The sequence below is a fragment of the Gallus gallus genome, chromosome 3, assembly GCF_016699485.2.
Source record: "Gallus gallus isolate bGalGal1 chromosome 3, bGalGal1.mat.broiler.GRCg7b, whole genome shotgun sequence".
NCBI classification, from domain to species: domain Eukaryota; kingdom Metazoa; phylum Chordata; class Aves; order Galliformes; family Phasianidae; genus Gallus; species Gallus gallus.
Genome location: NC_052534.1, coordinates 68086433 through 68099195, shown reverse-complemented (window position 1 = coordinate 68099195; position 12763 = coordinate 68086433). Strand labels below are relative to the sequence as shown.

Sequence of the window (12763 nt, the reverse complement as noted above, 5' to 3'; positions counted from 1 at the left end):
GGAGGACGGTTCCGTTTAAAGGTCAAAGTGTTTCAGGAATTGAATTAGTTATATATTTTTTTACCTTTAAAGTTTTCCCTTTCCCCACCCAGACCTCAGGTTTCAGAAGCTTTTCAAATGCCTTACGCGTGTTAATTTTATATTGAATTATTTGATTAAATCCCAGAATGGTTACTTATCTACGTGCCTATTATTATCGCACACTGCACAGAACATCGCACTGGGAAGAAATGCAGTGTTTGAGGTTAGGGGAGAATGAATGCTGGAGCTGACAAAATTCAGATGCTAATGATAATTAATTTATATAGTGGCAAAGATAGGTGCACTGCCAGGTGCTTTACAGGCAGATAAGATCTGGTTTCTGCTCCAGTGAGTTTACAATCTGAGGCCCCGGTGTTGCAAATAGTTATGCACATGAGTTATGCCACTGAGCACAGCGACACTACTCATGCATGTGGAGTTACTCACCTGTAGTGCGCTTATCTGTATACAGTTTCAACTACATTAGCTTTGCAATTGATTTCACTGTGAGTCAGTAATGATAATTGTGAGTTCAGCATGATAATTGAGGTTATTTAGTAGGCTCTGCCAGTCAGAAGCTGAAAGAAATAAAGGGGATGCTTTTCCTTAAGGAAATAGAAAATTGAGATTCTTCTGGGAAGTCATTTAGCATGCAAACAATTTGTGTTAAGCACTTTTAAGTCGCATTGACTGAAATTGTGTCTATTTGCTTACCAATCACGCAGGAGAAAAAAGCATGTGATAATTGGAAGGGAAAAGTGTTACTCCCCTCCCTCATTTGTCCTGATGCTGATGTGAGGCCCCATTAAGAGTGCTTCCAGTGAAATTACTTTCAAGTCTGGGAAAATTTAATCAACAAAGGCCTTGGTAGCTGTAAATTTGTGGCAACAGTCCCTAATTCATCTTGTAATTCTATGACAGGCTCTGAATTCCCTGTATTTGGCCAGAGATCACCTCAGTGGACAGTTAATGAAAGAGTAGAGGGAACTTGAAGGTCAGTTGCATTGAATTCTTCTTTCTTTGTGGATGCACCTTTTTCGTTGTTGTTGTTGCAACTCATCTTTGTCTAATTTATTAAAAAGCACTTTGTTGTTGTTTTCTGCAGAGGCGGATTATTTCCCTTGTTGCTTATTTGCCTTTACCCCTTGGAGTACTTGCAAAATACCTCATATTGGAATTCTCAGAATGTATGCTGCTGTTGACGTTTAGCAGACAGAATTACACTTTAGCAAACTTGTATTTCTTCTCCGGGTATAGGTTTGAGAATAAAACTTCAATAGGTGCCACAGATATGTTTTTGAGAGTGTAGACCTGTAGTACCCCCAGTTAACTCATAATAACCTGAATCTGAAGTTCAGAAGACTGACATTTGTATCAAAATCACACTGGAAAACACATTTGGGTCTGCTGGATTCATACTGGCCAGCAGATAAGTTGAAATAGCTTTTGTTTATTGAGGAGCTATAGTAAATGGGTGCTGACTTAGTAAGAGGATTTTCTTGTGACTTGTATAGCGTAATAGATATGTTGAAAATAAACTGGAAAAGAAAAATAACACATGGGCAGGGAAATTGAATAGTGGCTTATTTTTTTTCCGTCCTTCCTCTTTCTTATTTGGTCTTTAATAAGCGCTCATTAGCACTATCTTCTCTTTCAGGATCTTTTGTTTCTTACTTTTATCTCTTTCATTGTCCTTCTCAGATACCTTTGTCTTAATCTTCTCTTTCTCACTTTGTGCTCTAGCCTTTTTGTTTTTTCTTTTCCTCCTTCATTTCAGATTCCATTCTAAGTACGGTATCTTCCCACTTCAGAGTCTCCTCCCTTCTTCAGTCTTTGTCAGAACAAAATTTGTAGTGCTCACCATGATTTGGCACTTCAAGGCCAAGCATCTTGAGAGACCACTCTGGCATCAAAGGGAAAGGAGGTGTTACTAGATGAAGTCTGCCAGCTTCAGCTGGTAGGTAAAGTGGTTGTTTTACAGCACCTCAGCTCTTAGCATCTTTTCAATCACAACAGTACCACTGTGTGGTTGTGAAACTTCCTGTGAGGTTGAATTCTAAATCCTTTCCAGCTTCTGGGAAGTTTCATTTACTGTTAGATTAAACCTACAAGATGGGACATCTTCCTTCTTTAGGGGCCCCGGTGATGAGCAGAGGCATACAGTACCAACAGTGTCAGCAGAAGGCCCCATATCAACAGGTTGGCTCACTGTCTGCTGAGCCCAGCAGATATCAGCGCAATGCCTCAACAGCCCATCCTTCCTTTGCCTGTACCACCCAAGAAGAAGGCCTTGCTCTCTGTGGCTGCTCTCTGTCTCTGCTGCTTGGCCATGCTCAGGAGCTCACTGCTGCAGCCAAACACAGCAGTGGTTACAGTAACGGAGTGGTACATCCCTCGTGGACAGTGTGTGACTGTGGCCACTGCTTGCCATTTATCAGTACTGGGGGATTTCCAGCTTCAGCACTTTTACAGATCACAAGTGCAGTATGGTAAGCAAGGCGATGCCTTTTAGCTCGATCGTGCTGTTGTTTCTGTGCAGATACTGGGGTTTTTGCTCGTATTGAAGCCTTTCAGAATGACTGGGTGTCTGAAGAGTGGCTGTGGCCTCAGGTAGGAAGGACGTGCTGCTTTTGAATCATATGTGAGATGCTCATGCTATAAAGTACTGAGGACTGGGTTAAATCATGTTAGCCAACACAATTGCAGGCAGATCTGCAGAACAAAATGGTCATTGTCTTTTCACAAATGTATGGGGGGAGCAGGAGCCTGGCCTCTCACAGTACTGGCAATTAAGCATTCCTACAAGTGGTGAGTTTCCAACTTTTGGACAAGAAGCCCATTTGAGAAAGTCAGTGGGAAACGATCAGGATTATTTTTGCATCTTGATTTGGCAGAGTAACAAACTTGCTTGAAGGATGAGTTGAAAATCTTATGTTTGTTAGTAGAAGGCTATTGTTAATATAATCAGATGTCAAGCTTCCAAAGCATCATATGTGTTTGTAAAGTACTTTTATTAATGATGTAAAAAAATCTAATAACAACATAAGAAAATTCTCATTGTGAGAGGAGAAAAACAGTGCCTCTCCTGACAGTGCTTCTTGTCAATGGGGATTCCCCTGTGGAACGCTAACCAAGCCCATTCAGAAAGGCCTTAATTAATTTAATTAAAATCTGTCAGATCAAACTGATTAGCCTGACATTCAGCCTGGCAGGGGGGAGGCCAGTTCCTGTGTCAGACGGGTAGTGAGGTGGGCTTGCTCTCTGCTGTCAGAGGCACGCAGTCACAGCATGTGGCCCGAGGTGCCTTCCTTTGTCAGTGGACTAAACATGGTGGCTCCTCAGGCCAGCCATTCAGTTGCTTTTTGTCAGAAAATATTTTGCACTCTCACAGATGTGCTAGTTGAGGAAGGGATGGCGGGTACCTCACTCTGATTGCACTGAGTGGCCTTTCCTAACCTTTCAAAATGTTGGTCATCCTATGTCTTCATTGTCATCCAAGGCCACTGTCACCTGGCAGAGAGAGGCACAGGCTGCACCATGTGCCCTCCTAACACAGCTGCTGTCTCTGGCAGCTTGAGAGCTACTTTTTAGGTTGTGAAGGTGGCACAAGCGTCCTTGCTGAGCAAAACACCTGTCCAGCACTCTCAAATGCTCTGAAGGTCCAAGTCCACTTGGGGCATCTCAGAAGGAAAGGCACTTTCTCCCAACTGCAACTGCCGTGAAACTTTTTATTTAGTATTCAGGTAAGACTGGCTGAAAGTGTGCATGTTATTGTAGCTGAACCTTCCAAAGAACAGCGTGACCACATCTGGCATCATCCTTTCGAAGAGTAACCTGAGGTGGAAACTGAGAATTTACACTCTCTAATGTCTGACTGTGCTCATCCAAAGTATGAGGAACCTCCTTAACCACGTAGGCTTCTTAATCCTACAGCTGCTAAGAATGATGTGGTTTCTATGGCAAACATCAGGACGGCCAATGCAATCTGTGCCCCTATCCCTTTTCTCTTTCCACTTCCTCTACCCCACGCATGTACTTACGGAGCATTTCTCATCTTCAAAGCTTTTTTGTAAACACTTTTATCCATCATTATAGTGGGATGGATGCATCAAAAGGATAATGCTCAGGTTTTTAGGCCCCAATCCTGCAGACGCTTAGGCATGTGTTTTAGCTTTGTGTACTGTAATTCGTGTTTCAGTAGAACCATTCACAGTGCATTAAGCATATGTGTAAGTCCTTGCAAGTTAGGAACTGCAAAGATTAAACAGCATTCCAGTTTGCTAGAAATCAAAAGGTAGATGAAAACGGTGACCCCAGCTACACAAGAACAGCAATTCCTGAAGAAAGTGCTGCAGCAGCTGACATGAAAGGCTTGCCAATAAAAGACCTGCTAATAACCTGTAAGAGTTTGGCCTTTATTTATGAGAAGAATCCTTCTCCTGGCAGAACACTAAAGTGCCAGTTTCTCCAAAGGGTGCAAAGAATCTGGGCATCCAGCCCGTCACGTAGGGACATATGTACCAAAAGCATCTTTCTGTAGTGTTCAGCAGCATGTGTCCCACTTTAGTACTCAGAAACGACCAAACTTTTTGCCAGTGAAGTTATAGAGATCGATTTTTGGCCCAACTAGAATGTATATTTCATTTGTGGATATTTTTCCCATCACTTCCCAATTTTTATGGCCTTTTCAGTTAAACAGATATTGATGTCCTTGAAGTGGGCACGTAGACACATTTTACACAAACTCTGTAGGCTTCTTTGATCCTGATCATACCACTATCTTCCTGCTGGCCCAAGGATGAGACCTTATTGCAAGGGAAATGTCTAATACTGAATCTGCATGATCTCTGTCAATGACGGTCCAGCAGTTTCTTCCCAGCTCTCTTTCCTTTCTTCTTGCATTTTGCCACAATGTCCCTTCTCTGGCATCTCTCCAAGTTTCCCATTAGTCTTAAGATAATACAAAACTGAATTGTGTTCCAGTGCGCTCATTACATTAGATTCTGTTCTAAATTTTATTTTATACTTCATCATCAGGTACCTAGCTTGAAAAACTTTAAGATTCTGATCATGCAACAGAGAGTGAGTGGTTGGCTCAGCACATTGCAATAATGTAAGTTTATAGACATAAGAGGTCAAGAAGAAGGACTTTTCGAAGAGAGAATTGTTTGCAGGATTTTATAAAATTTGTCTCTCCCCATAAAACAACCGTACTAACTGTACTATTTAATTTTGATATTTTTCTTTATCTTTTCAAACGTTAGTCTAATATTCATGAGGAAATAACACATTATTGATCTATTTTTCCCTCCTGGATCCTAGAGCACAGTTTAGGCCCTACTTCAGCAAAGTACTTAAGAAGAGGCTTATCTTTAAGCACATGTTCAAGTCTCAGGGGAGTAAATGAGAATTAAGCAAATACTTAAGTACTTTACTGAATAGGGATAGAATTAAGCATGTAGTTGAATGTTCTGCTGAATCAGGGCCTTAAAATTAAAAATTAATCTTATTTGTGCTGCAAAGATTGAAAAGCTAGGCACTAGACTGGGATGTTGCATTAATGTAAACCAGGAACAGGATAGTACCAACTGTCACAAGAGGAAGGGTGTATGAATGGCATACAAGTGGGGCAAAGCTGGTGGTGGTCAAGTAGTGGGTAGGGTGCAGGGAAGAGGTGCATTCAGTTCCTAGGTCTGTTTTAGACTAAATTAATGAAGACTGACTGTGCCTGTTGCGTCAGTCCTGGCACTGTTGAGCACTAGCATGTGTAACAAGCCATCTTAACAAGAATAGTTGCTATACTAAGTCTAAAGTTGCAAAAGGGTCTTAATCTTTCTAAGTCCCAGTACAGACCCTGCAAAGCAAAGGCAACACCACCTTCCCTCTTTGTGCCTCCCTTGTCTATCTGATTGCGGTCTCTTGGAAGTGGTGAAGTTCCTTTCCATGTGTTGATGCAGTTCATAAACTGGCACAGTGCTCTTCCTTAGGACTTCTAGATACTTGCATAGTAAAAAATAAAAACCCGTGATAATAAAACTTGTGCTTTATATGACATGATGGGATATCATTACAACTAATGTTTTTGTCAAGATTTAGGTAATACAAAATAATATCAGTGCTAAGCAGTTTTTTGACCAGCATTTTAAACTTGTGAGAGGAAAAGAAAAAAAAGAGAGATTGGAAGAGATATGTTAACTTCCACTATATCTTAGGAAGATGACTGCTGTTTCTTTTCAGCCTGTAAAGCTGAGTTGCTTATAGATGAATGTACTGAAACAAAACTCCTTTGTATGGACAGTCCTTAGGGATGTTTGTCACATATACAGATCTCTACTGTGATTTTTTGGTGCCTTTGAATTCCTTCTGAGCAGTTTTTGGTACCAATAGTAAACACTGGAGGTATATAAGCGAAGTACTTTTCTGCAAACCTGGAGCTTATGCCCAAGCCTGGCTCCATGTGTGGGGTTGCAATGGTCAGTGTTATAATTCAGCAGCGCTTGGAGAAGATTGACCGACCCAAGCGCCCATCTTGAACTAGGCTTCATTTAGGAATACTTAACAAGTATTCATAGGGAGTGTAATATGATCTGCATGGGCACTAGCTAATGGTTAACTGTCTCTGTTGAACCCGTGCTCCTTAAACAAACACTGCAAGTGTGGGATGAGCTGTCTTATTTCTGCAGAGGCACAGTGCAGGTTGGGAGGCTAACACTTTCTTTTTAAGAGTAGAGGACAGCAGGAGGGCTTTCACTCTCTGCTCGAACAGAGACAGAAAGCATCACATTACTAGGGCTTCTATTTTCAAATAAAGATGGGAGAGCTGAGGGTAGTGGGGTCTCTGACTATGTCCTGAAGTTCATAGCGTGGCTGACCTCAGCTCAGCTGTTAGCTTGCTTTTTTAACTGACTCTTGTCTGAACAGGTGCTTGATGCAGTATAAAGCTTCTCAGAATAGCTGACGTAACTTTGCTTTCACACTTCAAGGCAAGTGAGAGAAATAGGCAAGAACATGTTTTACATAGGAGCTTACTGTATGGAGATACTCTGTATGGTGAATGAAGGGGCAAGATAGTGCTGAGACTTTGAGCTTTCTGTACAAGCCAAAAACCTATTAGATCAGGTGAGTCAAAACTCTGTGGATCTTACTTATATGCTGGGGGCTGTGCAAACTTTGTGGAAATTGCTTGTCCTAAGACATAATGGGATAACAGTTTTGTTTTCTGAACTTATGGTGGTTTATCAAGGCAAAAAATGCATATGTGGGAGAGACCTCTTGCCCAATTTTTGCAGTGATAGCATCACATCTTCAGCTTGATTAATCCTTGATGTAAAAGTGTGATGCGTTAATTTCTTTTGTCCGAATTATTCTTTAACTGTTAGAACTCGTGATTCTGGATCAGTTGTAATTCTCTCATTTAAAAAAAAAAAAAAAAAAAAAAAAAAAAAGCTGGATCTGTTTTTGCATATGCAGATTTTTCAATCCTAAAGGCAGAAATCCAACACTCTGTATGGGAAGATTTGAATGCACATCTAGAGTGAAACCAATATACTTTGGTCTTTCACTGTTATGGTCACAGAAAGATTGTATTTCAGCTTTCTGACATATTAATTACTTCTGAAATTGTCTATTTTGTGTTATTTTTTCAGACTAACTTTCCCTCCCTTGATGAGTTAAGTGACCTGTCTGTACAGACAAATGAGATTCTTAGATTTGAATGAAGGAATGTGTTCATAACTGTGTAGCATCTACTGCTCACAATAGAAGCCTCTGTTCAGGACTAAGGTTTAAAATTAGTTTCATTTAAAGTATTTTTATCTACCAGATAAAACTTTTTAAAAATACTGTTGGACTCTCAACTACACTACTGCTGTAAGTACAATTAAGTCAATGAAGTTTCACGTGACTTGGAGCATTAAACATCTGACAAGAAACAAACCAATAGTAAAATACTAAAATAACTCTTTATCTTTTATTTTCGCATTGCTTATTAGCGATATATTTCATTTGGCTTTATTTCATTTGGCTCTGTCAATTAAGTTTGTGTCACTTCCTAGCTAACATATAATGAAGGCCTCCAGAGTACATAATGATTAGTTTAAAAATCCTTCATTCACAGAATAAGTCTGTAGCTGTAAATCTTTTCTTATTGAGTCTTTTAAAATGACTGTCAAAGAGCAAAACCTGCATTTGTAGCCTGAAGTTATTTGTTAAAATCATTTTTTCTTGACAGATTTATTCATGAGTATTGTTTAATAGGATAACTGAATTGTTTCATACTGGAAGTAAAAGTGAATGCATATTTTAAACAAATCAATGAAATACTGCCAAGTCTGAAACACAAACGATTTTGTGCTGTGAATTTCCCAGTGACTTTTCTTAGGCCGACTTAATAATTAAAAAATTGAAGTGTTTCTAGGAGTTACTCTGTTTAGGATATAAAAAGGCTATGATTATAAATAAAATTTTTAAGTGAATCTGAAATTAGGAATCTGGAATGAGAGAATGGTCTTGGACTCTATTCTATGTTTGTTAAACAAAAATGCATTAGCTATTTTGCTGGGAAATTCCCTTTTAAGCATAGCAGAGCCGTAAATATGTGTATCCCTAATATTTCTTTGGATTAAAGTAATGCGATCTCAAATCATTTGACGAATGCAAGTTTCAGAGTTTTCTTGTTTTGTTTCACTAACATGCATTTTATGGGAACTTTATGAGTTCCAGTGCACCTTCCAAATATTTACAGTGCTGTGGTTGGATGGAAAGTTCAGACCGAATCTTTAACCTCCTCGTGTTGGTTCTAAAGACTGTCTGGAGTCCAAAGGTTACGAACTGCTTGTAAACTATCTCCAGAATAAAAGCCTATATGCGAGGACATCGGTGCTGCTTTGTGTTCTCTATTCTTCTCGTAATTTCCATTTTCTCCCCGGCCTGCCCCCCGGATTCTTAATGGTGTGAATTGCTGCAGTCTATAGCATTCAGTGAGGCTATGCTAATCGGTGTCAACTGAAAGCCTGTCCTGAGGCTTTGCCAGAGATGTTAATTCAGTTAGTACTACAAAGCTACAGAAACAAAAAAAAACTTCGACATCGTCTGCTGCTGAAGCACAGAAACCAAAACCCTCGATTCAGCAAGCCGTTGAAGTGAGCACACAGCTTTAATGGTACGAATTTAACTGAAGTATTCTCTGTAACATTAATCACTCCATACAAACAGGAGGTAACGGATGTAATTTGTTAGCAGTAAAGCGGCTCTTCGCGGCGTCTTTTTTTCTTCTTCTTTACAGTTTGCATTCAGCATACTCTTTGCGATGTTGCAGCAACTGCAGGGTTCAACAGAAGTCTCCCGTGAATCCAAATTTGAGAGTTTGCTTTGCTTAGCTCTGCAAGGGTCTGCATGCTAAATCAAATAAGACCATTTCTGTTCTAAATGTGGGGCAGTGTGACACTGCTTAGCCTACGGGGCATCTGTTTCCCAGTGCAAGTCTGGACCCTTGTGGTAGGTACATGAGGGAGAGTATTCAAGTGTGAGTTGGGTGCTGGGTCTCCCGGGAGCCAGCAAGATGACCCAGAAACATCCTGACTTCAGCAGTACAATTTGTGTGGTTTTGCAAGTGCAGGACAGGGACATAGTCCTAACCCTCTCCTTCCTCCCCCCAGAACTGAACTGCTTGTATATCCCCCGGATATCCTTTGAGGAGCCAGGCTCTGCTTCTCAAGCAGAAGCACAAAGTAGTAGACTTTCTCAATGTTATTAAAAAAAATTGGTTGTAAGTGTACATTTCTCCCTAAAGCCCTTTCCCAAATAAATACTTTTGCCAGAGACAGGGCTGTCACTTACTGATTTCCACAGGCACAGTATTCTACTCCTAACCGTGATAAATTTACCTCTGTGGTAGTTCATTAGAGAAAACTTCAGCAGGGAAATGCAATTCCTCCTCATTCTGTAAGCATAGCATTGCTACTTACCTCCTTTTACTGGTTGTTTTTCAGAGGTGAAGTTGAGTTAAATTGATATGACTTACGTGAATCTTTAAAAATATTTTTTCCCTGTATTGGTATGTGGTTTTTATTTAATAATAGAATATGCAGCATCTCTGGTTCGTCAGGGTGACCAAAGGTCCAATGAAAGGAACTCAAATGGACCTTTAAACTCTGAATGGGTTCTCGTCGATCAACTTAAACTCATGGCTTTATTCTCCAGAAACAGCATCGTTTTACTAAAGTGGGTCTACCAAAAACATTTTTTTGTATTAAAAAATGTAATGATATGGTGGCATACTCTTCAGGGATATATTTTAAGTGCCCTTAGGAGCCAAGCATGATCTTGGCGATAAATCATTTTACAAGGCTTTGGATGTCCTTAACTCCTTGTGAGATAATCCCAAATTTAGTGTGTTAAATATTTTCAAGAAATAGGCCTGCTGACCTCAGTCTGCAGGTCTGTTCTGTACAGCATGCAGTTTCCAGGTACTCGGTATCTCTCATGTCGTATAACCTGCTTTGTTTGCGTGGCTATCTAATCTTGCGGCAGGTGAGAAGCTGCAATTTGTAGGACGTCTTATCAAAATACAGAGAGCTGATGTGGAAAAAAATGGTGATTAAGACATATTTAGCCTGTGCAGTTTAAATTCTGCTTTGAAAAATAGGCCGTAATGAATGACTGATGTCCAACGGTGCATGAAAGCTTTTTGAAGAGCCATGGGCTGTGTGGCATGGATGAGCCCTGCAGAAGACAAGCCAGGGGCATCAGCGCTGCTTGTTCCTCAAGGAGCTGAGCGTGTCTCCCCCCCCCCCCCCCCCCCCCCCCCCCCCCAGCTCACCTCTATCTGTTTGTCCAGTGATGCAAGAGTTTGCTAATTAAACAGTTCACAATGGTGTTTGGGGCAGAACCTGTGGACATTTAACCAATTGAACAATTTATTGCTGTAATTGAAGGGGCTAGCTGGTGTTTATTAACTAGCCGTCCTGTCACGTTCGAATTGCTGGACTAACCCTTGGTCCCTGACTTTTGTTTTTAAGCCCTCTACCAGTATTGCTGGTGCTTGGGCTGCCTGCCGCAAGGCCACAGCTTTGCTTAATCCCGTTTCGTGATTTCAGTGATTTGAATTTATTTGTTTTGCCCAGCAAGTGTGATATCATAAATTAAGTACTACCCATTTAAAGGAAAAATTTAGGAAAAAAAAAAAAAAAAGGGTTAGTTAGGATGGCCACTTCTAGCTTGAAAGCAAGTGTCAGCCTGTGTAAATTCAGTGTAATGCTCGCTTGTTTTCCTGTTACAATCACGGTCACCTCTATTGTCTCCATCATCATTAAAGTAGGTTTGGGATAGGATGTACAGCAGGGCTGCTGTCACACCTCAGAGGCACACACAGCACTGGACACGAATCTGTCCCAGGAAGAATGAGCCGTGATGGTGAGAACAGGCTGCTTCTCCCCCTTGCCCACGAAAGCTTCTGTAACTAGAACTAATTGGCCGTTCCTAAAGTGCAATTAGTGGGGATATTAATCTAGGCCTGACAGGTGTGAAAATGTGTCTCTTTTGAGTCCATTCAAACGAGACCATATCTCATCGACCATAGGGGGAGCCTGGAGCAATTGTGTCTGTAAACTTGCAAGGCTTTCGTTTGTCGGAACTGAGCAGCCCGCTTTTATTAATGGCATTTGAGTCTGACAACATAAACTCAACACAAATGGATGGGAGGAAGTTCAGTGAATACTGGCATAATGCTTGCTATCTGTTCCATCATCGGTAAAGGAAATGCTTGCATCCACCATCATGTGGGGAAGGGAAGCCATCTGTAGAAAATATATTTTAATTAGAAATGTGGGAGTGAATTATTTTGAATTCAGTGGATTTTTTTCCTCAGTTCAGTTCTAGTGACTTCTGGTGCAGTTTTATAACCTGCACTTTTAATGCTTGTGTCTTCTTGTATTTAGCAGTTCTTTGTCCCACTAGGCACAGCACGTGGCAGCGACCTTAATCCAAAGGTGGCATTTCTACACTCACCAGCAGAGCAGATATTAAATAGCATTAATGTAGCAGTTTACTGTGGAGCTTCAGAACTTGTTTGAGGAAATGGGGCTAGATGTATCGCTACAAGTTCATCTTCTTGACAGGTGGTGAAAATGGACACAGCTCAGTGGAGCTGCACTGATCTGTGCTGGTCTGAAGATCACAAACCCAACCAGCAGACGCTGCGGGGTGCTGAAAGGGTTCCAGCTGATTCTGCTGGTGGCTCCTTATGCTAGTGGCCTTCAGGCTTGGAACTAGACAAGGAAATTTGTATTTCCTGCTTTATTTTCAAGGGACATTCACTGTGTGAGACTAAAAGACTAAGCCTAACCCAAAGACAAGCATCTGTTTAACATAAAATAAATACATTATGAGAGTGAGAAATTGCTTGAAGATGGTCTTGATATTGAAAGTAATACTTGTGCACGTGCGTTTATACTGCACAGTCAGATAAAACTATCTCCAAAGGTGGAAAGCTCTGTTTTATTATTAATGGTCTACTTTGAAAAGTGTATGCATGAGGCTTTACTAGTTCCTAGAAGTATCTCAAAAACATTGTCTAGAAAAGAAATGTGTAGAGGCAGTCTTCCTTGTCACTCAGCCCACACATATGCTGGGAAAGACGTCTTCAAAAAATCACGTTACTAATTAATAAGATCTATCTTATCAATGCTGGGACTTTTTTGCTCTGCTGTGGTTACAGAAGAATAATTCTCTGACTGAAAGACTT

At 40.7% G+C, this 12763-nt stretch overlaps 1 protein-coding gene across 7 annotated transcripts in view; it reads left to right on the top strand.

Annotated features, from left to right (window-relative positions):
• Positions 1-12763, top strand: part of PRDM1 (PR/SET domain 1) — a 97775-nt gene that overhangs the window by 36485 nt on the left and 48527 nt on the right. For 2 of the 7 annotated variants that reach the window (XM_040697684.2, XM_004940355.5), the window contains exon 3: positions 943-1015. The exons of 3 other annotated variants lie outside the window; for them this stretch is intronic. Coding sequence is in view for 1 of the 4 variants with exons in the window: in XM_025149056.3 (XP_025004824.1) it covers positions 9179-9181 (3 nt within the window). In the remaining 3 variants the exon portion in view is untranslated. Of the gene's footprint in view, positions 1-942; positions 1016-6689; positions 7141-8900; positions 9182-12763 lie in introns of those variants that run through there. 2 more of the 7 variants (XM_025149057.3, XM_025149056.3) reach the window with 2 other exon arrangements.